The following is a 26,018-nucleotide window of genomic DNA, read 5'->3' as shown; positions in this document are numbered from 1 at the left end:
CTCGTCCTTGGGAGCTAACCACACAAGTGCAAAGGGGTCTGTACCCATATGTTTGTCAGAACAGCAAAAGCTGAGAAACAATGTAAATAGCCATCAATCGAGCTAAATTGCGGCATGCCCTCCCAGGACCTTCTGCGCAGCCATTGCTGATCCGTACTTGCTAATGTGGGACCGTACCCAGCACACCGAGAAAAGGTGGTTATAGCACAGCATTCTGTTAAGGTCATAATCGCACCCAATATTGTGGCCGTGGGATTAGGGAGGGATCTGGAAAGGTGTGTGCAGCAGAATGTGAACGGTGGTTATCTCCGGGTGGAAGGGTTTGGGATGCTTTTATTTTCTCCCCCAGATTTTTCTGTGTTTGAATTTTCTGTAAGCACCTCCTGTCTTTATAGTGGGAGGGAGCTGTTGTTACTTTGGAAAAATTAAATGGATTTTCTGATAATAAAAGACAATCATGCATATGCTAAAAAACTTGGGAAATAGTGAAAAGGACAAAGAAAGAAAACCAGTCACCCGTAATGACGAGCTGTGAGCTCACAGGAGTGAGTTCCTACAGGGGATGAGAAGAAAGTCTACCCGAACAACGGGTGTTCTGTCGTTGGCCATTATCACCCCACAGGTTCAAGTGCAGGGTCCTGGAAAATGGCTGTTGGCATTACTCCCTTAAAATGTGTAAGAAACACCCTGATTTGGGGGTTTTATTCCAACAGTCAGATGAGAACAAGGCTGAGGACCTGACCTGTCCTTGAGTCCTGTGTGCACCTGGAAGATAAAGTCACGGGGTCATTTGAAATCCATATACATTTTCTATTCAGATGTTCCTTCCCTACCTGGGGACAACCATTTCACTTCCAGCTAGCAGCTGTTTTATGCATGTTTGTGTTGCCTTTGGCCAGAGGATCAGCTAGGCATCAGAGTAGCCCGGCTGGACTGTTGTTAAGTGTGAGACTCCAAGACAAGGTGGGGGACACCCAGATAACACGGGGTAGTCATTGAGAATGTGGCATTCAGTTCCCAACTCTCACTTTATAAAGGTCTGTCCGAGTGAGGTAACCTTGATATATCAGTTGTCCCATCCATAAAATGGGTATAATAACAGTAACCTAACTCAGTGTTGTTAGGAAGACAAAAATGGGTTTATGTGTGTTAAAGCACTCAGAACGCTGCCCGGCTCACAGCAAATGGATGGAGCGGTAGCTTGTATTACTTCTTAGACCCACTGGTTGTGTACGAGCCTGGTGTCTGTGGGCCCAGCGCCAACACGGGATTCAGAGTCCGTCTCCTAATGATTTCGCCCGACTCGAGCGCCTGCTAACCCTCTGCGTCTGTGCCGGTTGTCTTGCAGCCAGGAGGAAGAGGAGGAGGCTTCCTCCAGGTACTACGTGCCCAGCTACGAGGAAGTGATGAGCACAGACCTCTCGGAAGCGAGGGGACCAAACCAGAGCCCGCGGATGAGCATCTCGCTCCCCTCCTATGAGTCCCTGACGGGCATCGACGAGACGGACCCCACGACAACCGGGGTCGACGTGGAGGGCGGCCTGCGGAATCCCCCCGACAGGCAGAACTCCAAGTTGGCTAAACGCCTGAAGCCACTGAAAGTCCGAAGGATTAAATCCGAAAAACTTCACCTCAAAGACTTTAGGATCAACCTCCCAGACAAAAATGTCCCTCCTCCCTCCATCGAGCCCTTGACCCCCCCACCACAGTATGATGAGGTCCAGGAGAAGGCCCCCAACGCCCGGCCGCCTGACTGATGGCCCCTGTCTGGCACATTCCCTCCTGTGACTCACCCTCCGCACCCACAGAACCCCATGGAGCCACTCCAGCCATAGCTGAGGAGCGGGGGACAGACGCTCACTGGGCAGTGTGGGTGCGGAGTCATGTGGCTCTGGGGTGACTCACATCCCCAGAGCCTCGTGCAGCAGGCACATTGGAAAGATGCTGGGGACGGTGTAAGCATCTTCCCCATCGTCCTTCCTCAACTGAATCGTTGATGACAACAGCCTCTTTCCGACCAGGAAAGGCCACCCAGCCACCGGTTTAGACTGTGGTTTTGTTTCGCTTTCACTGGGACTGTCTGGTTTGCTTTCTGCACTGGGGTCCTGAACTGTGAGCAGGAAACACGACTCGGGGCTGAAGAAAGGACTCGGGGCTGTTTGGCGAATTAGGCAAAACAAATGGCTGGGTGATTACATGGGGGTGAGGCCCAGGTAGGGGGTTCTCAGGGCCCGGCACGCGGATGGTTCTTCGAGGGCCCAGGGTCTGATGATGGTCTTAACCGGTGTACTTTCCTAGTCTGTCCTATGTAACGGCAGGAAAGGCCACGTTCTGTTCCTTCTAAAATGCTGTGCCACTGAGCTTTTTATAATAAAATATTTTATATGTAGTGCATTTGGGTGCTGAATTACTTAAGCAGCTCTTCCAAGACTGACTTGCTTACAGAGCAACTTCAACAATCATCATGGCGGATATGTGCCAGGCACTGGGCCAGGCACTCCACACGTGTTAGCCCGTTTCACCTGTGCCGTGTTGCAGGTCAGCTCATGCAGGCTCAGGTTAATTTAAGGGCCCCGTGCCACACCCATGGGAAGCGGCAGGGCTGGGGTTTGAAGCCAGGCCATCGGGCTCCAGGGCCTGAGTTCTTAGACATGCTACTGTGCAACTCAGTGTAAAGAGCTTTTCAAACGCTGAATGAGGACTGGTGTTCCCAGGAGGTGAGGCTGTCCCCCTTGGTCCACATGCCCCACAGAAAGTTCTGGTGCTTAGGCAGCAGCTCTCTGCATAGCTAAACATTTCTCCCTGACAACTGGCCCAAGAGGGAGCTCTGCCCCACTTGTCATCTGCTCCTGGAACTGACGGGCCGTGTGGTCATGGAAGGTGGGTGAGCATGTCCTCATGAGAGGACAAAGTGACTACGGAGTCCGGGAAAGCAGTTCAACTAATGAGAAATGCCCAGAGGATCGCAGACTGCCTAGAGGAACGGGCATGTCTGGGGTCAGGGCCTTGACCGTGGTGGGGTGGGAGTCTGGGAAGACAGACCTGCGTCCAAGGGCGCCTCCCTAGCATCAGGCCTGTGGGGAGTCTGCATGCGGGGAGCTTGGTTGGGAGAATAAATTCCCAGGCCCCACATGTTTTTTAAAAGCTCTGTGGGAGGGAAGTGACAGCAGTTTGGAAGTGAATCACCTTATCTCGGGAGTGGCAGCGGTTCTTGAAGTTCCAACCTTTCACTTTCCTGATGCAAATCACCTGTAAAATAGGGAGCCCCAGGAATCTGCTGCTCTGGTCCTAGCCTACTACAGAGCCAGCCTCTGGCTCTCCGGAAATCTCTGGGCCGGGCCTATTCTTCAGCCACTCTTTTTGCTTCCTTCCTCCTGATGGGAGGAAAAAGACAAGAGGAGTAGCAAGGTCCCCAGTGAGCTGGGAAACAGCTCTTTAAAAGGGCTCTCGACCTGGCCTCTGATGGACAACTTCTGAGGTACCTGCCCAGCTTCGACTCTCCTCAGGAGAGAAAGAGGTTTGAGGTTTGTAGTGGGGTGAATGGTGGCCCCCCAGAGATATCAGGAACCTAAGAATGTTACCTTATATGGTACAGGTTGTGCAGCTGTGATTCAGGTAAGGATTTTGAGATGAAGAGATGCTGGATTATCCAGGTGGGCACTCCCTGTCATCCACAAATGTGCTTTTAAGTGGGAGACAGGGGAGGATCTCACACATGGAAGAGGAGGCGGCCACGTGACCACGGAGGCAGAGGCTGGAGTGATGGACGCAGCCGCACGCGCAGGCATGCCTGCGGCCGCCAGAGCTAGAACAGGCCGGGATGGAATCTTCCCTAGAGCGTCCAGGGGAGCTCAGCCGAACACTTGGATTCAGCCCAGTTGGTGCTAATCGTCAGCTTCTGGCCTCCAGAGATCTGAGAGAAGAAGGTTCTGTTGTGTTAGGCCACCCACCGAGTTTGTGGAGATTTGTTACACAGCGGCTTTAGGAAACCAACACAGGGCTCACTCTTCAGTCTCAGAGACCAGCCCCCTTCGACCGACTCGAATGGCTTCCCAACTCTTCTTGCAGGGAGGGGTACTGTGGGAACAGCGCTGAGGACCCTACTTGGTTTGGATGTGTGGGAACGCTAGAGTTTCTAGAAAATTATTCACGTGACTCCGAATATGTCATGGGCATTTAGCATGTGAAATATAGAGCAGGGGTCACCTCTGTCTAAAACAAAGGCAGAGAGCACGTTAGCTTGAGGCTGGAGTCCTGAGTTGTGCAAAGAGGCAAAGGAGTTACCTGCAATATTGAGTTAAAGCCACCTGTCCGAACAGCGGTCATCTCCACCTCAAACTCTGCCAAGGCTCACCGGTCCTCTTTGCTCCTTGGTTCAGACCTGATCAGGGTTGTCAGTTGACTACCAAAAAAGAAAAAGTTTGGAACATAAAAGCCAGAAGACCCTAGCCCTTTTCTCTGCATTGCACTTTTGTTCTTAAGGTAAATTATAAGAGGACAGAGATGGGGGGAAAATTTAAGAAGTCACCCACCAGTTCTTGAGCCCCCTAAATGGACCTGGGGCTATGAAATAGCAGAGAAAAATCCCCACCTAGTGCTCCCATCCCACCAAAAGGAGGAGTCTCAGCAGTTATGTTGGTGTCACGTGACCTATACCCTCTCAGGTCACAGCTGATTGGACCCGAAGCATGTGTTCACCTGACCCAGGAGAGCCAATCGGAAGCTGAGTTGGGTGGGCTATGACCTTCTTTCCCAGGAATTGGTCGTGGGATGGACTGAGAGGCCATTGGGCGATGTGGTCTCGGGGATTAAGGGGACTGTTTGAGAGCCATCAGGATGGGGCCCAGGTGAGTGAAGCAGAGGACGCTGCTCTGCAGAGAAAGAGTGAAGCTGACTGCTGACAGAGGCAGACATGAGCAATGAGACCGCAGAGATGGCTGCCTGCCGATGACTTCCTGGTCCTTGGTCCTGTCCCTTGGGAGTCTCAGCTGTACTTCTGCTCTTGGGTTCCATAAGAGGTGCTGTGTCCTCCCAACAAATTGCCCTTTTTAGCTCTGCCCCTAAATTTAGCAGCAACCCTGCAGGGCGGGCCCTGCCTTTGCCTCGTGGGCAGTGCTGGGCCCACAACATGTTCCCCACCTGCTCTCAATGTTGGTTTCCACTTTTCTCAGCCTGCTTGCGGCTCTGATGAAGGGGACCTGTGAGCAGGTGACTGAGGCAGAGCGTGGAGCCTGACTGTGACTGCCGTGGGTAGCTAGCTGTCCCTGGCCCCGAGAAAGCGATGACAATCGCCTGATGGAGAGACCTGGAGACCCAAGTGCTTCTCCAAGGGTGGGCCTCACGCTGATTTCTGAAAACATGTTCTGGGAAATTCGCCAGGTGCCCTGAGCAGTATGTGAGGCATCCTCTGGGGAAGGGCAGCAGGGCCGCACAGTTCAGGCCATAATTCAGTGGAGCAGCCCCACCGCCAGCCCAGAGCAAGCCTCGGTCCCCCAGGGCTCAGGGTGGCGGTTCCCATCATGAAACATGGCAAGTCCATTTTGTTTGATTTTCAGTCTCATGCCACTTTGTCCCTATATTCGAACCGGGTGTCTGGGACTAAGAAAGTGACTCAGGAACCACAGCCATCGGATGTTAGAGACCCTCTTTTCTGGTGAGTCCCCAAGTATGTTCTCTTTGATTTTAATGGGTACAAGTGAAAAAGGTCCCTGATTAGATCCATTTGGACATCCTCAAGTTAAACAAAGTCTCTTCACTGAAAATATTTTTATTGAGCTGCTACTATGTGTCCTGTGTCAGGGAGAAGCCGCAAATATATGGACCAGGTTCCCACCGACACAGAGACTACGTTCTGGGTGCAGGTGGATGGGAGGCGAACCAGTATTACATACATAATGTAATGTGGGAAGATAAGAAGTGCTGTGAAGAAAAACGAGTCGGGGTAAAGACCCGGAGGGGAGAGGGGACAAGAAAAGTCTCTGGGGGGAGGAATGATGGAGCAAAGCAGCCAGTGAGTCGCAGGGGCATCAGAAAGTATTGCTTCATACGCTTATGCACATTATCAGTCTCCAGATGTTGCCGAACAGCATTTCCCAAACCACGTGGGCCACGGAACTTTTTCCCCACGAGGCACCTTCCATTGCTCAGGGTCAAAGACCACAAGCCAAGGAGCGGTGAGTGAGCCAAACCTGGTAATTCAACAGGGCAGACGCAGGCCAGGAGCAGACAAGAGACCTGTCCAAAGTTCTATAGTCCATTGACGATGTTGTCCGGTAGATGGCTTCCTGTGTCATGTAGCATTCCAACCACAGGTCACCGGCGAGGGCAAACCACTAACTGAACAGCTGGTGGGACAACCAAGGCTGTAGGGCAGGGTCAGCTAGGCTGCTGTGCCAGGAGCCTTCGGCCTCAGACCCACTGCCAACCTGCTGTGCCCACCCAGTGAGGAAGCTCCAGCCTCTGCTGGGAAGGCTTCACGCCCCGCCCCCTGCACGCCCCGCCCCCTGCACGTCCCGCCCCCTGCCAGGACAGCCTTGTGATGAGCTGTGCCTGATCTCCCGAGGTCTGGCCACCTGTGTGGATGGCGGTTTGTGAGGTGCCTCTAGATCATTCCAAAACAGCCTTCACATCGAGCCAAAAGGAGAAAGCCACTCTCCTGTCTCTTTGGTGTCCCAGAGTGCCGACGCTGGGATGGTGAGGGAGAGCAAGCCGCAGCACATCGAGGTGGGATTCTCCGATAATGGATGGAGAGCCGCGGCTGAGGCAGCAAGCCGACTGGGAGATGGAGGAAAAGACACCCTAGCAGCAGTGCACAAAATGTGGGTGCAAATTTAATCCAGAAAATCTGCTGGAGAGGACACAGGGTCACACACACCAGAAGCCCTTAAAATGAGGCGCTTAAAAAATAAAATAAAATGCAGCCCTTGCCACCGGAACTTGCTCAAGGGCAACCTGGCTGCCACCCACGTGTGTCTCACTGACACCAACATGCCAGGGCAAAAGCAGACCCCGGAAGTCTGCAGGTTCGAGGTAGGCAGTCAGGTGGATGGTGTGCCGATAACAACCAAGCCCCAGATGCAACATGTGACAAAACACTGAGAGGTTTCCACTCCTGGTGATGCCTAAACACCCTCACCAATGAGACATCTCGCCTTTGATCAGTGGTTTTCCACCAGGACTGATTTTGCTGCCCAGCGGGTGTTTGGCAGGGACGCTGCTAAACATCTTACAATGCACAGGACAGTCCCCACCACAAAGAGTTATTCTGCCCCAAATGTCAATGGTGCGGTGGCTGAGAAACCCTGCCCTGGAGGAAGGAAGAGCCATCCTCAGACTGAGGGGACTTTGATCATAGAGCCTGGCCAACTGTGTCAGCTCCAGCAAAAAGCAGCAGGGAACAGTTACGCTTGGACGTCAGCCAGAATGTGGTGCTTTCCTCTTTTCTCAACTGTCATTTTCTACAAAGACTGGTTCCTAATTCCTCTCTCATCCAGGACTATAAATCTGATTCTCCATGGCATGATAAGAACAGATTTCTCCTCCCTTTCTTTTTTTTAATCCATCCCCAGCCCCAAGTCCGCATTAAAACCTGGAATTTATTAACTGAATTATAAAGGATGTGGGAAAGATAATGGTCAGTAGTACTTACAAACTCGAAGAGATTCGAGAAATGTTATATTATTTGAAAGCAGGCTGAGAACTAACAAAGGGTATATAACAAAATAAAACAATTAAAATCTAATTTGAGGAACAAAAATTAGGGCAAGACCTTTTCTGCTACGAGCCTTTCTTCTCAGGAAAAGCCAACGTCAGATGATACAGCATTCTCCTTGGAGATCGGCGTGGCTCGGGGCATTGTGTAAAATTCGGGAGGTGTGTGAGGTCTGTAAACCCAAGAAAACACTCTTAGTCTTTGACCTCGAGATGTCTGATTTCAGAAAGCTTCCTTGACAGTTGTGTCCAGTCAGGAACAATCATTAGCATCTACTTTAACAAAACACAAATAAGAGAAAAATAATGTAACAGTGTGATAGCAAGCTTTTCTTTTTCTCTGTGGATACAATATGACAAGCCAGGAATATATGTGTTTGGAAGAGGAAGTGCGAATACTCAATGTGAACAAGTGACTCAGTACATCCGCCTTCTCGAATTCCTGCTTCTTTCAAAGTTGAACCAAAAATAAAACAAAAAGCTCCCTGTTTTGTTTCCGGCAAATTAGCTTTAAATCGGATTCAAAGTCCAAGTCCAGAAATTGACATTTCTGAATAGGAAAGGACACACGATTCTAGCAGCTGCCGATGGTAAAAGAACACACATGGGATTCTTTTACATCAATCAAACAGCAGAGCAAAGGGTACGGGGATATACATCCTGCAGGAGAAGTTGTGAGCAGAAAAGCACAATAACTTCACCAACTTTAAAAGGCAACGTCGTCCCGGGGATGTAAGTAAAGCAGGAGGAAGATAGTCAATCATATTGTGATAGCTTTGCGCGGGGCTAGTGGGTCCCCTGGAAATACCCGGGGACCACATTGTAAAGTGTACGATTGTCCAACCACTAAGCTGTACACCGGAAGCCAATACATAGTAAAAGTTTTTTTAAAAAAAGGTGAGTCGGTTGAAAATATCTATTTGATCAATAAAATTGCAGAATTTTGCAAAAATATCTAAGTGTTATTTAGGACAAAACTTCATTTTGATGAAGCTTTAAAAAATTTTTTTCGGGCCCTAAAATGTTTCCTTTGGCTTGAATGCAGGGAAGTCATCCATTAATCTTCCGCTGGGCCAATAATAGAGACGTCTCGAGGGCACAACAGGAGCCAGAAATAAGACTGAAGCAGAAACAGGAGAAGAGTGTGATGTGACCGAGTCCTGTGGCTGCGCCTAAAACAGACCGTCCCACCGTCCGCGTCCAGCGCAGTGTTGCTCCCAGACGTATACATTTCTGTACATCCTTTAACTGAATATACGAGGAATTAGAAAGAATGAGATTTTTGTCTCTACAGACTGATGTCAGGGTTTCTCCGCTGTGGCAGTGCTGACACTTGGCGCTGGATGACACGGACACTGCGGGGAAGGAGCGTCGCAGGATGCGTAGCGGCAGCTCTGGCCTCCGTAACTAGATGGCAACAGCCCCTCCCAGGCGTGAAAATCGTGAAAATGTCCCCAGACATTGTCAAATGTCCCCTGGGTAACCCCTTCCTAAGACATCTATCCAGTCACTATGTTAGTTTCACACTTGAAACTAATACGATGTTCTGTGTGAACCATAATTTTAAGGTAAGCTTTAATGAAAGTCCTCTAGGGGGACAAGATAGTCTGACTGAGAACCAAAGCTGTAAGTCTACTGATGTGGGAGCAGTAGGGAAAAGTGGAAAAAATAGCATCACCTGGTTGGCAGTCCCTGGGCTTGTAAAATGAAGCTGTTGCTACTGCATTGGGCCAGGAGGTTGGGAGTCTCCCATGAGTAAGCCTCGTGTGAAAACGCTACCAAAAGCAGAGTGCTGAGCAGGAGTGGTTCTGGAGCTTACCGAGTTCAGCTGCCTCGTGCGGGGAAGGAAAGCTGAGACAGAGGTGTCTGCCCAAAGACCACGCCAGGGTGATACAAACATAGACAGTTGTACGTGAGTGTTGTGTGCTTTCCCCCCAGAAACAAAGGGCACGGGAGCCAGCCTGAGTGGGCCCAAGACGCCGTCGTGCGAGCACCAAGCCAATAACGATGTCAATGGACTGGCACGTAGCTACACGTTTTAAAGCAAAGCTTCCTAATGCTCTTTTTACAAACTCATCGGTCACTTTGGCAGTTGCTTCCTACTCTGCTGTGGACACATAAAAGGAAAGAACCAATCATTGATTTCGCCTTCCCTGAACAAATTGCATTTTACGATAAAAAGTTGAAGGAAAAGTCTTCCCGATGGAAGAATTCTAGCTAATAATTACCAGTGGGGTAAGATAGAAAAACCAGAACTCTATAAACCAAAGGAATGAATGGCTGTAGGGCGTGACCCTCAAAGGATGCTGAAACTACTAGGTAAAAGTTGATGAGCCTAAGTGTCCACCGGCAGATGAATGGATAAACAAAATATGGTGTGTGTGTGGTATACATATACCGTACAAATGGGGTGTGTGTGTGTGTATGAATATTATTCAGGCTTAAAAAGGAAGGAAATTCTGACACACGCTACAACGTGAATGAACCTTGAGGACATTATTATGCTCAGTGATACTCTGGCTTCTCTTCAGACTTCATAAATCTTTTGCCTTTTACATTATTATGCTCAGTGAAGTCAGTCAGTCACGAAGGGACGACTACTGTGTGATTCCACTGATACGAGGTTTTGAGAGTCGTCACATCCACGGAGATAGGAGAGCGGTGGTTGCCAGGGGCTGCGGTCGGGGGGAGTGGGGAGTTGTTTGATGCGTGTAGAGTTTCGGTTTTGCAAGCTAAAGATGTTCTGGAGGTGACGGTTACACAACAGTGTGAATGCAGTCAACACTACTCACATGTATACTTAAGATGGTTAAGATGGTGAACTTGTGTTTTGTGAATTTTACCACAAATAAAAAAAGTTAGTGCAGCGGAGAGCTGATGCGGACTTGGTAACAGATGGCTCCGTCTATTAGCTCTGCCCCCACGGAACCTTCTCGGTATCACGAAGAACAGGGTAACCAGACATTGTGTGCTCACAGTGCGATGCAGACGGGGTCAGCCAGCGCCACCTGTGAAGTAGCCTTGACAGCGAAAAGACTTGGAGTCTAACTGGACCTCTGGAACTAACTAGGAGTTTACAGGAAACCTGGGGGAGAGAGGAAGGAGTTAACTGAAATCACGAGGAAGCAGTCAGATAAATGCAGGAGGTGACTCTTCCCCAGGACAAAGGATGCTGTTTCTCCAACAGATCAGTGGCTGTTAAAAAAAAAAATTGGTATATGTGGGGGGGTGGGGGAGGGAGTTGCTGTCCCAGAATAAATGAGACTTTAGGGACTCAAACACCAAATGGAACGTGTACATCTTGTCTGAATCCTGAGTCTAACAAGCCAGGAGTTCAGAGATACTTGGAGAGAATCGAGGACATTGAGCATGGACCGGGTGTCAGGTGATACTCAAGACTGACTGTGAGTTTTGTGAGGTGTGATAACATGGGGGCAGGTAGGGTAATGCAAAGGGTGTCGACGTAAGAAACATCCAAACCTGTAGAGAATTTTAATGAGTTTACTTGAGCCAAACTGACCATGGTTACTGGGAAAAATAAATCTCAACAGATTGAGAAAGTGTTCTGGAGAATGGCATTTTGCAGCTTATGTTATACATTAGAGCGCTGGCCTGCAAACCAAAGGGTCGCTGGTTTGATTCCCAGTCAAGACACATGCCTGGGTTGTGGGCCAGGTCCCCAGTAGGGGGCGCACAAGAGGCAACCATACACTGATGTTTCTCTCCCTCTCTCTTTCCCTTCCCCTCTCTCTAAAAATAAATAAAATATATTTTTTAAAAAGGCAAAATAGAAAGACATGTCTTTTACACTGGTCAGTACAGGATAGTTTTAATAATTGACACTTACAGCCCACCGAGATGGTACGCAGGCAACAGGATAACAGTGAGGGGTTCTGTGGTCTCTGCTGTGTGTAGAGGTGGTACCATGAAGGGTCTGGAAAAGGAAATTACCCTGACACTTCAAAGCTATGTTATCCAAGCCCCGGCCAGATAGCTCAGTTGGTTAGAGCATTGTCCCAATACACCAAGGTTGCGGGTTCAATCCCCGGTCAGGACGTACACAAAAATCAACCAATGGGCTCAGTTGGCTGGAGCATCACCCTGCAAACCAAAAGGTTGTGGGTTCGATTCTCAGGGCACATGCCTAGGTTTCAGGCTCAATCCCCACGTGGGACACGTACGGGAAGAAACTGATATTTGTCATATAGATGTTCCTCTCCCTCCTGTTCTCCCTCCATTCCCCTCTCTCTCTCTCAAAAAAAAAAATCAACCTATGAATGCATAAATAAGTTAGGCAACAGACTGATGCTTCTCTCTTCCTCCTTTTCTCTCTCTCCCTTCTTATCTCTAAAAATGATAATAAAAATAAACACTTTTTATAAAAAGGTATATGAGGTTCTCTTAAGTAAAAGGCTGACCTTTGTCAAGGAAGCTACAGGTGTCAGACGTGACTACCAGTCATGACCTCCCTTTAGTTAGAAATGTTTATGTTCAGAACATCCTATTGTGCTTATTTTCGGCTTCTGAGTTTGTAAAACCCACCATGCTGAGCTTGCAAGTTTAGTACGTGGTCCCTTTTTCATCCACGAGGGGAAGAAAAGACCTTTCATTTCGGAAGTATTTATGGGTACAATGACATCATTTGCTTTAAATTAATCCGGAAGAATCAAAATGGAAGAAAATAAAATAAAAGAAGATCCGGACAATGTTGAAGCAGGATGATGGGTACATGGGGTTAATTGCATTCTCTTCTCTAATTTTGTCTATGTTTCAAAAATCCAATAATAAGAAACAATTTGTGTAAAGGGACTAAATGGTAATGGAGATAACACAATAAAGATCAAATTTAAAAAAGAAACTACAATCCTGATAAGAAACAAAGCAGATGCCGTCTAAACACTTAAACAGGGACTCTGTCCCCTGGGCTAAGACAGTAGTCCCCTCCTTCATTTTTGGCACTTCCAAGCTGGTGGGAGAAACAGACTTATGTACAGAATCAAATTCAGCTGGAAGTGAAGATTCAACTGCTTCCGGAGGCCAGAGAGGACATGTGAACAGTACAGGGGTCGGGAGAACATGGGCTGGACCTAAAGTGGGCTGTCTCTTCTCAATCCTAGCAGATTCTTGATGTATCTGCAAGAATAGAGCCAGGAATTGCCAGCCAGTCCCCTTTTCCAAGAAGAGGCATAAATACAGATTTGAATGTGAATTAAAATGATCTGTACACATGGGCTGCTGTGGTAGGTGTGTGAAGTTTCTGTTACCCAAATATCAATTCACCTCTCTTCTAACATACCACCGTGTGGCCACCACCCTTTGTAGATCACACCTTTCTCCCAACCTCAGCCCAGTCTCTCAGGGATGGCATTGACTCAATCCCGGGCTGCAGGAATGGGCATGTAACTCAAGTGCTGCCAATCAGAGCACAGAAGCCTCTGGTTCCAAAATAATTAACTCAGGAATGGCCCTGTGATCCAACCAGAGAAAATGAGAAGCAGTGAAGCCTTTAGGGGAACTTTAGGGAAAAGACTTTCACTCTTCCCCCGTGAGATTCAAAGCAATAGATGTACGGGCTGAAAAGTAGAAGGGATGGAGCTATGGCAGCCTTCTTGTGACCATTATACAGAGATTCCATCTATGGTTGGATCCACATGGTTAAAGCATTGCTGAGAGCTGGAGAGAGGCCAAGGCCTCATGACATCACTTGGGCCTGAACCCAGCTGCTCCTTCCAGACTTTTCATTTATAGTAACCAGTGAATTTGCTTTCATGCTGAAGTCAGTTTGAATCAGTTTTTCTGTCCCTCCCCAGAAAGAGGCCTATTCCTTCAGCAACTAATTAAGTCTTTACACAGTATGAAAGCCAAACAAACGTAGCTGAAGGCAGACCGTGACCAGTCAGTTTGTATTCTCAGCCCCCAGCCCCCCTCTCCCTCTGTACCACCATCATGAGCTTCTCTTCCCATCTGTCTTCCAGCTTCTATCCTCACTGTGCCTTCCTTCCAGCCTAGTCTTCCCTCCCTGCTCTACCTCCTGAAATCCTACCCATCCTTCAAATGTCAAATGCTTCCTTCTTTTTTAGAGCCTTTCCTGACCCCATCCCACCCTGGCGCCACCTCAGGCCAAAGAATGTACCTCCCTGTCCAAGCCCAGGTCCCTCTGAACTTCCCCCTCCCACACACACGCCCCTCGAGCATTCAGCCCTTCTGTGGAGGATGCTAATCAGCCAGCAACATTCCTGTCCCCTTGCTTCTCGACAGCGATCCAAATTCAGACTCAGATTAGAAGGGATGATCTTTGCGACTTAAGTTTCAAAAAAACAATCGGTTCTTAGGAGAGGTCAGAAAGCATGGTGAAAGATGAGGATTTGGGTGAGGGATAGGAAAGAAAAGAACAGTTGTTCTGGGGAAAAGAGAGATCTATGTTGAGTACAGTGAGGAAGAAGGAAAAAATGAATATATTTAGACCCAATGAAGTGATTCAGAGGAAACCTGAGAAGAAATGTCTAGAGAGGCAAGAGGTTGGAGAGGAAGATAAAAAGCCTGTGACGGGAATGACACCCCCCCTCAAAAAAAGCTCAAAATAGGAGCACTGTTCAAATGAGAAAAAAGAATGCAGCTGGAAAGCAAGACATGGCAAAACGTCCAGAAAACAAGAGAGAAGGTGACAAAGGATGAGGTCATCGCAACCAGATACACTGGGAGGCTTTCTGCTGATTGAAAGAGGCTTTCTCAAAAGGTGGGACTCATGCCTGCTTGCCACTGATGGGACTCAGAGCCAAGAGACTCGTACAATGGCCCCCAGCTACCCCTGGCATCCACACCTCTGTGCGAGCCCCTTCCCTCCAATGTGGGTGGGACCTGCACCTTACTTCTAACCAACAGAAAGCTGCAAAAGGGGCGCAGGATGTCGTTCCCGTGATCGAGTTACATAAAATTGTAACACCCATCTTGCTACGGGATTTTATTGACTTACCCTACAGAGCAGTCCTTACGAAGAACCAGAGGGGCCCTCGGTCTACAAGCCTCAAAGAACCGAATCTTTCCGACAACCACATGGCCTGAAAGAGGATCCTTTTGCAGTTGCGCCTCAGATGAGACCCCAGCCCTGGCCAACTCCCGACTGCAGCCTATAAGACCCAGTGCGGGGATTCCTGACCCACTGAAACCATGAAGCAATGAGTGTACGTTGTTTTGAGCCACTGGGTGTATCATAATTGGTTATGCAGGAGTAGATCCCTAATACAATGGAATGCGACACAGGAATGAGAATGAATAAAACATCAAACAGCATGGCTGACTCACACACCAAATGTCGAGTGAGAGAGACCAGGCAGAAAATGGCATCTGCATGATTCTATTCATACGAAGTTCAGAAACAAGTAGAACTAATTATCTAGGATGTTGGAAGTCAGAGGCGTGGGAAGGCAATGACTAGAAGGGAGCCCAGAGAGACTTGGGGGCGGGGGCAGTGTCATTCCGCACTGATCTGGGTTCTGGTAAAGGAGGTGCATATACTTCGTGCAAATGCATCAAGTGTACACTTATGTTCACTTTCACTACTGTGTTCTTTTTTTGGTAAAAAAAAAAAAAAACTTACAAAAAATACAGCAATCTGGGGTTAAACAGCTAGGGTTCAAATCCTGAACCCACCAGTTATAAGACTTGTGCCTGGCTGGGCAAGTTTCTTGCCCTTCTCTGTGCCTCAGTTCTTAGCAGCTGGGCTAAGAATTAAATAAAACTGTGCAAAGCTTGGTAGCTGGTACCTAAGAAAGCTTGATAAATATTACCTGGTTTTGTTAACCACATTCATCAAGGTTCATTGTTACTTGAAAAAAAAAATTCTGCCCGGAGGTAAAATTAATGGATTTGTTCAACAGGTTCCACCCCAGATACCATCTGGGCTCTCAGGAATCCCCTCTGGGGGGTTCCAGTTGGGGGAGCGCTGACATCCATACCCAGAAAGATCCCAGAGCAATGGGCAAAGAGTTAGGGACTGTTCGAAAGTCAGGTTTGCTCTGGGTCAGGGCTGAGCCTTGACACACAGCAACATTTTCCCCAGGGGTGCTTGTGACCCAGTTGGGATCGGGCTGAGCGCTCCCCCCCACCAGATCATCAGAAAACAAAAGACACGATTGCAAACAATTCTACGGCACCCGTCACGATTTAGCACTTTGCACATACCAGCTCACTTCACCCTCACGGTTAAGGCTGTCGTTATCTCCACTTTACAGGTGAGGTCGGGACAGCAAGCAACGAAACAACAGGCCCCTCAAAGGGGCGTCAGCATGCTTTGTCTGCAGGTTTCAAACAGAAGATGCAGATGGACTCCTGCGGCAAAGCCCAGGGAACCCACTGACATTGAAGATTGATCTGCAAGAGAAACGAATGCTCCAAACCAGCAATAGAAGGATCCCTTTGAGGAAAACCTGGGTGTGTCCTCATTTTCCGCCAGGGGCAGAGGTGAGAACAGCTGTGGAAGACCTCAGTCACCAGTTGTTCTTTCGTGGTTTGAATTTCTTTTCTTACACCTGTGTGCGTACGTATATAAAAACCTGGATTTCCTAAGCCCTTAGGATCAGGTTATTCACGGGCCTCGGAGCTCCCAATAGGCCCTTGGCTCTTCCATCTGGCATCCTACTAATAGCTTGGCTACTTCCTGCTGGCTCCTATTCCCACTCTTTCTCATCCACCCACTAGAAGTTGGGCAAGTCCCCCTGCTTCTCCCAGCAGGTGGGCTGGGGCCCAAGGCCAGCATTCATTTCATCTTGGATTGCCAGGGCCAACGGGAAAAACAGCAGGTAGGTCTGGGGAGCAGACACAGTAGGTGTGCTCGCTCTAATCAGGAAACACCCAGGGAAGGTGCCTGGGGTGAATAAAATTAAATGGGGGCAGAGGTTCCACAGGGAGGAAGCCCATTCATTGTCTGGCAGCTGAACTGGGTTTCCTGGCCTTGGTCTAGGACCCCTTTCCCTCCTGCCCTCAAGCACAGCCAGGCCTTCAGGACAGACAGGAGCCCAGCAGATTCAGAGATGAAGGGAAGCATTTGGGTCTTGTGGTTGTGACAGCTGTCACCTGTAGTCCCTGGGGAGTTGGGAGGACCTTCCTTGCCACACCCAACAAGATTCAAATGCTGCCATATTTTCCAGCCCTGCAAACTTGGGAATATTCCTCCATGTCTCTGAGCCTTATTTTCCTGCGAAGCTCGAGTGATGTAATAGAAATAATGATCATCGCTGACATTTTTGAGTTGGGCTTCTCTGCAGCGCCCTTGGGTGCAGGCTTCTTAAGGACAGTGACTGATCCAAGTCAATTCCGGGGCTGCTCTCTGACACTTACACGGGCTCAGGGACTGTTTGCAGAGATAAAGATGGAATAAATGAATGAATAAATGCCAGGCTTGACGAGGAAGGTCAGGGTTGTGGGTTTAGAAATACCTTTTCCCCAGCACTTGGAAGAAACCCTCCTTCTTTCACTATTATTCCTTCCACCCCCATCCCTCTCCCATCCTCACTCCCGCCCCCAGAAGTGGTGGTCCTTCTAGCTGACTCTGTTTTCTCATCTGCAACAGAGCGCACTGGGGATCTGGGTGGGGCAGAAGGTACTAACCTCCAAGCTTCTCCTGATTCAACCCCATCACCCTCTCACCCCTGCCTACTCCCCAATCCCCAACGCACCCAGCCTAGAGGATTGAGTCCGCTCTTTTCTTGCTGTAAACCTAGGGCACCTTCTATGAACTCTGAGCCCCTGTCTCCCCATTTGTGAAATCGGGCTGAGGACCCCTAAGGGGCAGGTCGGGGATGCTTTGGGGCCCCGCGGCAGGCAGTACCCTTCCTGGGTTCCGCGGGCTCACAACCTCTAGCCCAGCTGCGCCGCCGCACAGGCCACGCCCCCACCCCCTTGCGGCGGCCCGGCGGCGTTGCCATGGCGACGTGCGTACACAAGCCGGGCGGGTGCTCCGGGTTCGGGCCTCTGGCTGGAGACTCTGCTGGAGCGCGGCCCGGAGGCCTCGCCCCGGAGCGGGCCGGCGCCTCGCGAGCCCGCCGGGCTCTCGGCTGAGGACAGAGTGTGGGCCTCTTCCTCCAGGCAGGTGAGTGTGGCACAGAAGGAGGCGGCAGCCCTGGCAGGCGGAGACCTGAGGCCGGACAGGTCCGCTCTGCGAGGTCAAGGGCTGGGATGGCGGGGAGTGACCGGACCTCACTCCAGCGCCTCTCTGATCCAGACTCCTGAGCGTTCCAAGAGCGTCCCAGAGGAGGTCCCCCAACACAAGTCCTTCCTACCTAAGTGCAGCCCGCGCCCCCAACCGAGGTAGCCCCCTCGGGGGCCTTAGGACCCCCCTTGACACCAATTCGGGCAAGTCCCGTGGGGTAGAGCTGGGATTAGAAGGGCGCCCCAGGTTTTCCGGATTTACAGACACCACCACTCCGTGGTCAGAGTTACCCCTTACCCGCCCTCTGCTTTGGGCAACTTCTACAGCTTCCAGGCCACCGAAGACCCGCAGCCCTCAGAAGAAACGTTGCTCCTGTAGCCCATCCTGACCGAGTCAATGAAGGGTCGAGGGGTGCCCGTGCTTCACTGCAACTGGCGCTCTGTGGCACTAGGAACGAATTTACAGAGTTGAACACCTTCAAATTACTTTCTACAGTGCTTCCAGGCTGGAAAATGACTGCCCAGGGCAAGATTAAGCTGGAGAAATATTGTCCAACCCCAAAGCTAAAGAGATTTTAAGGTTTTCCAAAAAGTCATCTAGGATAGATACTGAAGGGCAAATGAAGGTAGTTACTGTCGAAGATCCCTAGCCAGCCGGCTGCTTTAATGGCTTTGAGGTGTGATTTTGTATTCTCATTCATCCAGCAAGCGTCTCCTGAGCACCTTCTGTGAATCAAGTGTTGCTCCAGGTGCTGGATATGAGGTAATGGACAAAACTGTCAGGAGCTCTGAAGGGTTTGAAGTGTTTGCCTACACCTCTTATAGATGCTGGTGGAAGACAGGAGACACCTGCGCCAGAGGCCGAGGACTTTGTTATTCCCCCCAGAGCTGACACAATGGGCAACCAGATTTATACTCACGTTGGTTCCCCTGGCCCCAAAAGTTCCCTGGGGTGCTGCAGAACAGCAGAGGTGGGTGCTGTGCACACCCTGGGACTAGATCCCGGCTAAGGAGCTCCAAGCTCAGGAAACTCCTATCTTTGGAAGGGTCTGCTAGCAAATTTGTCTGACCGTTGCCCCCAATGGAGGCATTATCTTCATTGTAAGCATTACCTGTATTCTCCCAGGCTGTTTGCCCTACAGACATCCTTTGAGAGATAGCGCAATACCTTTGCTCTGAAGGTGGTACAACTGCAAGAAACCCGCGAAGAATTATGTTAACAAAAACAACACAGTTCTGGCTGTCCTGGAATATGTATCTTAGTGAAAGGGAAACAAACAGCAAACACAACTTAAAGAAAAGGATGGGAAAATGTCAGAGGATGATAAGTACCAGGAGGGAAACACAGCAGGGAGCTATGCTGGCTAGACAGTGGCAGTATTGGAGGGTGCCTTTCTCCAGGGTGGTCAGAGGGCCACCACTAAGGGGAGACAGCTGAGCAGAGAGACAGCACCAGCCCCGGGAACATCCGGGGTGAGAGCTAAAAAGCAAATATGCACATCACCCAAGTTTGGGATGTTAGTCGAATGCCATTCCTGCAGAAGAGACACTTTGCACGAATGTATACTTTAGATTAACGAGGCTCCAACGTGTTGCTTGATAACACCATCTTCTGCGACTGAAGATGAATAGCCGAAACCACCTGATGGCAGGAGACATTTTCCTTTGGGAAAATGTCTCTCCTCCTACTTTAGTGACAGCCAACCTAATGGCACCTGTTTCTCGTGGTATGAAAGCATCGATATTTGTAAGGCAGCCCTAGGCCTCAGAGTTTACAAATATAAAAGAAACTAGGTGGCTTATTTTGATTTCTCTTAGCAGGTAGGGTGTTTTTTTCCTTTCGGGGAATAGAATCCTGGTTTCGAAGACTCTCTGTTACTGCTTCTCCCAAGGGTCAACAGCAGTGCAACTCCCCAGCCCCACTCTGCCCCACCCAGCAGCCATGGAGGCCTGGAAATCGAGCTGCGTGACAGTGCACTATTTCCATGAAAGTGCTCAGAGTTCTGTCCCTGTCACTTACTGCTTTGTGACCTTCACCTCTCTGAGTTCCAGTTTCCCCATCTGTAGAGTGGGATGATACTGAGACCCAGCTCGCAGGGTTGTTCTGAGGACCAAAAGAAGCAATGTGTATAAAAGGAGAGCACAGTGCCTGGCACTTAGTAGGGCTTCAGGAAATGATGATAGAGCTGTTGCCAGAAAGCAGAACCAGACCTGATATGTAACTGATCACAACCACATGACCTTTGAAAAAAACCACAGTCCAGCGCCCTCACGTTGCAGTGAGCATTTGGTCTGAGATGGGGGGTGTCACCCTGTAACCAGCACATCTCAAATCAGAATGCAAGCATCATGTGAACTGTCGCCGGTATTTTAGAACCTGCTTCAGTCACAGAAATCTCCATGTTTTGAAAAACAAGTATAGAACTTGGAGATGCATTGTCAAAATACAAAATGGATGAATGAGTGGATAGCTGGGTAGGTCTGTGATCCAACAAACACAACTAAACGCCAACTGCAGGATCCGGGGGTGGGGGATGCAGAGGTCCCCATCCACTTCGTCCACCTCTTCTGTGCACCTGACATTTTTGTAATAAATTATTGGGGAAATATATGTGCAGAGCCCTGATCACGTGACCAAGCTCTAGTCCTGACACCTTGCCTAAATCATCCTTTTTTCTAAGCATATAAAGAAGTCAAGTGACTTTTTAAAAAATATATCATTGAAAGCTCATTTCCTCAAAGACTGACTCAACACTGTAAGAAGCTCTGTAGAAGCTTAGAGTTCCTGGGGTCAGAGTTCAAGAAGCCCGAGATTAATAACAATGAGGAAAGTTGCCATTCTAAATGCTTCACACACGTTATTGCATTTAGTCCTCACAAAACCCTTTGGGGTACAGAGCACTATAAACCCCACTTTACAGATGAGAAAACTGAGGCATGAAGAATATGTAATTCACCTAAGGTCACAGAGCCAGGAAGTGGAGGGTTAGGAATACTGAACGTGATATGTGAGAGAGGTCTCCCCATACCAAGTTGAATGAGAGTGAAGGCCAATAACAGTGGGATTCGGGTTTGCTGTTGGGTGGGTTTAGCTGGAGTCTGTGCTCTGGGTTACGTAAAAATGTCTTCAACTTGATTATCAGAACCAAGCCCACCTCTGCTGGACATCACAGCTGAAGAGATAGTCTTTCAAACATGCAAAGTGGTAATTTTGATCATCAGTGAGTCCATCCATCCACTCCCACCTCTGCTGACTCCTCCTTTGGACGATGTATTTCATTCATTCTAAACACAGTGCTGAATAATTAGAGGGCTACATCTTTCTAACAAATTGTTTTTTCTGAAAACCTTATATAGGGAAAGCAGAGAGGATGAAAGCCTATTTAAAGAGCGCAGAAGGCTTCTTTATCCTGAATAAAAGTACTACAATTGGAAGGCACAAAGACTCAGACCTCGTTTTAGAGGTAAGAATTCTTCCCACCCCTTCCCCACCCCTCACCCCCTTTGAAAGCTCTTCTGTTTTGTGGACTCAAATCTCCCTTAAAGCACAGCCTCTGGCTAACAGCCACACCTTTCCTTGATGTGCAGCCAGTACCCAATTGCCAAACATGCTGAATTTGCCTGGAAAATGCAGTGAAAATGAGCTCGATGCAAAGTCCCATGTGCCCACTGTCCTTTGCTGAACCTGCCTGCCGGTGTCCCACCCATCGTCCCCTCCCCAGCAGCCTGATGGGGTGGTTTGGAAGCTGGGCGTAGACTAGGGCCCCTTCACTTGCTTCAGGCCTGATAACCAGAGCCTTCTGGAGTGCCCAGCCTGGGCAATTTTGTGTATTTATTTTTAGAGAGGGAGAAAGAGGGAGAAACATCAATGTGAGAGAAAAACACGGATAAGTTGCCTGTTGCACGTGCCCTAACCAGGGACCAGGCCCGCAACCCAGGCGTGTGCCCTGACCAGGGATGGAAACAGCAACCTTTTGTTTTGTGGGATGATGCTCAACTCCCTGAGCTACACCGGTCATGGTGCTTGCCAGGGATGGAGATCGTTGGGGGCTCCTCAGAGTCCATGGACCTCTGAGCAGTAAGTCAGGGTAAACCGTGGGCGTGGCCTCAGCATTTTCTCATTTCATTTCATTCTCTGAGTTAGCCGTGGTTTGGTCCACAGTGCCTTGACATCCAAGGATACTGGGAGAAGAACAGAATAACAAAGCAATGGCTTCGAGCCTTTTTTAACTATTGAAAGGGGTTAAAATAGTGAAGCAGAAAGAGAACACAGTGGAACCCCTTTAAACCTGTGAAAGGCCTGTCTCTCCGAGACCTCACCCAACAGATTTTCCTTTAGCTTTTTAGGTTGAAATAATGATAGATTCAGAAGAAGTTCCAAAAACAGTAGAGAGATCCTGGGCACCCTTGACCTAGTTTCTCCTAATTGGTTACTTATTATCCAGCCATAACCATATCAAAACCAGGAAATGGACATCGGCACAAAGTGTGCGTTTGGCTCTATGCCATTTGTCGCATGCGTGGATTTGTGTGCAGGCGGCCTTCGGGCTTTGGAACTGTTCTGTCATCGGACATCTCCCCTGTGGTACTCCTTCCTCGTCACAGCACCTCCCCCCCACCATCTCTGAGCCCTGACGGCAACTACTCTGTTCTCCATTTTCATAATTTTTATCTTTGTGAGAATGTTCTATAAACAGACTCATATCAGGTGCGACCTGTTGAAGTGGTTTTTTTTTTCCCCACCATAATGTCCTCAAGAGCCATTCAGATTAGCCTGCCCCTTTCATGGCTGAGTAATAGTCCGCGGTGTAGATGCACTGGCTCTGTTTAACTGTTCCCGTGTCGAAGGGCATTTAGATTGTTTTCTGTTTGGGGCTGTTGGAAATAAATCCACTGTACACATCTGTGTGCAGGGTTTCGTGTGAACGGAAGTTTTCACTTCCCTGGAATAAATGCTCGGGAGTGTGACTGCTGGGTCACATGTGGAGTGTGTGCTTGGTTTCTGGAGACGCTTCCAGACCATTATCCAGGGCGACTGTGCCATTCTCCATCCCCACCAGCAGTATATGACACAGGGTTTCTCTGCATCCTCACCAGCAGTTAGCGTCAGCACCACTTCTTATTTTAGCTGTTTTACTGTGCAGTGATATCTGATCATGGTTTTAATTTGCATTTCCGGAATAACTGGTGATACTGAATATCTTCTCATGCAGTACTTACTCGCCTTCTGCTTGTTCTCTGGTGAAATGTCTCCTCGTGTCTTTTGTCCACTTCTGGTCGGATTATTTGGTTTCCTACTATGGAGTTTTGAAAGTTCTTCATGCTTGTTAGATATGTGTCCTCTGTCAGATATGGTTTGCAAGTATTTTCTCCCATTGGAGTTTGTCTTTTCATTCTCTCAACAGAATATTTCACAGAGCAAGAGTTTTAAATTTTGATGAAGTTCAGTTTATCATTTTTCTCTTTTATAGATCCTGGTTTTAACACGTCACTGAGTCCTTGATCCTGAGGGTTTTCTTTTTTCTAAAAGTTGTGTAGTTTTATGTTTAAATGTACGAACCTTTTTGAGTTCACTTTTATATATGACGTCAGCTTTAGGTCAAGTTTTATTTTTGTTACGTGTGGATATTCAGTTGCTCCAGAACCACTTGTTGAAACGACCATTCTTTCTCCATTGAATTGCTTTTGGGACTTCTTTAAAAACCACGTAGCCCATCCTGGGGCAGGCAGTGGGGAGGTGGCCATTTCTGAGTTCCCTACACTGTTTCATGGATCTGTGTGTCTGTCCCTCTCCCACATGACGTAATCTTGATTATTGCAGCTATCTGCGTCTTAAATCAGGCACAGTGGTTCCTCCCAGTTCATTCTTCTCTTAAACTCTTTCAGCCTATTCTAATTCTTTTGCCTTTCCATATACATTTCAGTAGTAAGCCTGTCTATACAAAATATCTTGCTGCAATTTTGATAGGAATTGTTTTCAACCTGTATATCAGTGTGAGAAGAGTTGACATCTTTGCCATGTTCTCTTCCATCCATGAGCGTGGTATATTTCTCCATTTATTCGGTGGTTTTGGATTCCTTTCATGAGTGTTCTCTGGTTTTTGGCATAGAAGTTCTATACATATTTTGTTATAGTTCACTTGTCCCCCCTCTAGCTGACTGTAAATGGTATTATATTTTTAATGTTGGTGTCCACACGTCATTGACAGTAAATACAGTGGATTTCTCTTTGCTTATAGGGTAACCTTAACTGAACTTTCTAGAAGGCTCTTTGTAGATTTCTTAGGGTTTGATACACAATCGTGTCATCTGCCAATAAGAACAGTTTTATTTCTCCTCTGAGAAAAGAAGATCTGAATGCCTTTCATTTCCTTTTCTTGCCTCATTGCACTGGCGATGACTTCTAGTCCTCTGTTGAATAAGAGTGACAAGTGCAGCATAAATCATCCAGTTTTCTTGTTCCTGATCTCAGAGGGAAAGGCATTTTATCTTTCTCTGTACATACGATATTAACTGTAGATTTTTCATAAAGGTTCTTAACAAGTTAAGAAAGTGCCCCCTCTGTTCCTAGTCTTTTAGACTGTTTATTATAAATTCAAAGGATTTAAGAATAACTCAGTGGTCCTCCCCTTGATATTCTCAACCTTGCCGTTGTCTCCCAATGACACAAAAAAAAATCTGTTCAGTGCACAAAGTGGAGATAAAAAAGAAAAAAAAGACTTTCAGCTTCTTTATCAGAACAAGGCATAGATTTTAGGTCATTTTACTTCCTGTCTGGCCAAAGTTGAGACAGAGAGCTCAGTTTCCTACCCGACTGTGATGTTAGAAAACTGTCGTAATTTTCAAAAGCACAGGCTTTGGAAATAGACCTGGCGTCAAATTTCATTAGGCCACTTTCCTGCTGTGTGACTCCAAGCAAATTAATCCGATTACTTACGCTCAAAGCTCATCTTCCTTGTCTGTAAACCACCCACCTCACAGGTTTGTGAGGATTAAGAAAGAAAATGCACATAAAGCTCCAGGCACCTGCTGCTGAGTAAATGACACCGAGCTTGTTATGATTGTCTCATAAAATGGAGGCTGAGAAGAATCCTCAGAGAGACCTGGGCTGCGAAGAGTAGCCACTGATATTATTAACAAGCTGTCTGGAAAAGGGGGCTAATGAGGACAGTTATTCTGCAGACAGAAACCGAGTTGTGCTCACTGTGTGAAAAATAATGGGCTGCTTACCGCTCCTTGGACTCCGTTTAAGAAGTCAGCACGGCCAGCAGCAGTCACATTGACTTATGAAGAAATAAGTTGCAGTTCCAGAAGCGCAGGCTTATATCGGCTCCCTGGACAGATGGCGCATGCATTGCCAAATGTTTTGTGAGCAGACTTGATGGGCACGTCTGTCTTCTCTTGGACAAACCCTCTTCCCGAAGCTTAAGTGGACTTGGGAGAGGAGACTGGCCTTAAAAAGAGGTGTGGGGTCACAGGTCCCTTTGGAAGAACTGAAGTCTGCGCACATGTTGGCACTTGCCAGTTTATAAAACAAGATGAGGTGAAAATTGCCCCCCTGCTGACTCCACGGGTCCTTCTGCTGGGAAGAACCAGCCCTGCTTGGTTCTGGGCCGCCCTAACATATAACTCAATAGTCAATTTGCAGTCGCCACCAGAAGTCATGCCACTAAGTTAAGAAATATTAACAAGACGATGTCCTTGAAATTACCCAGAGGTTACATGTAGCAAATAAAGAAAAGTTTGTTTTATTTACATGGGTAAGTCCTCAAGAATCGTCAGTCATGCTTCTAAAGAATGATATACTCATTTGCGAGGCTGACCTGTTGTTTTGATTGTTGGTATATAACACAGGATGGGGTGAGAGGAGGCTTACAGTTGTGAGTATGTGAAACGCAGAGTTTATGCTTTATGCTGGCACTATTATTTATTAATTATTGTATTAGCTTCCAGATGAACAACTGTAAACCTACTTTTGCCCCACACTGTATTTTGAAATCATTTACTTTTTCTAACAGTGAAAGGTAGTCACATGCTTATTATTTTTAGAAGATGTGGGAAAACAAAGTATGAGGAAGAAAAGTCACTTGTAATCATTTGGCTGAGAGAAAGTCAATATTGATATTTGTAGGGTGATTCGTGTTTGTAGGGTTTTGCCCTGC

General features: G+C 48.1%; 2 protein-coding genes across 5 annotated transcripts in view; both read left to right on the top strand.

Annotated features, from left to right (window-relative positions):
• Nucleotides 1-2,388, top strand: part of TMEM51 (transmembrane protein 51) — a 58,838-nt gene extending 56,450 nt beyond the window's left edge. For all 4 annotated transcript variants that reach the window (XM_053660465.1, XM_053660466.1, XM_053660467.1 and 1 more), the window contains one exon: nt 1,349-2,388. In XM_053660465.1, coding sequence (XP_053516440.1) covers nt 1,349-1,757 — 409 coding nt within the window. In that variant the 3' untranslated portion in view covers nt 1,758-2,388. The remainder of the gene's footprint in view (nt 1-1,348) is intronic.
• Nucleotides 2,389-17,682: 15,294 nt separating this feature from the next.
• Nucleotides 17,683-26,018, top strand: part of FHAD1 (forkhead associated phosphopeptide binding domain 1) — a 109,211-nt gene continuing 100,875 nt past the window's right edge. Inside the window, exons 1-2 of the mRNA XM_037146126.2 lie at nt 17,683-17,797; nt 21,214-21,320. Of these exons, the coding sequence (XP_037002021.2) occupies nt 21,228-21,320 (93 nt within the window). The 5' untranslated portion in view covers nt 17,683-17,797; nt 21,214-21,227. The remainder of the gene's footprint in view (nt 17,798-21,213; nt 21,321-26,018) is intronic.

The sequence above is a fragment of the Artibeus jamaicensis genome, unplaced genomic scaffold (assembly GCF_021234435.1).
Source record: "Artibeus jamaicensis isolate MK-2021 breed Jamaican fruit bat unplaced genomic scaffold, CSHL_Jam_final scaffold_847, whole genome shotgun sequence".
Classification (NCBI taxonomy): Eukaryota; Metazoa; Chordata; class Mammalia; order Chiroptera; family Phyllostomidae; genus Artibeus; species Artibeus jamaicensis.
Note: the sequence above shows the minus strand (reverse complement) of the source record. Positions and strands in the feature narration are given on the sequence as shown.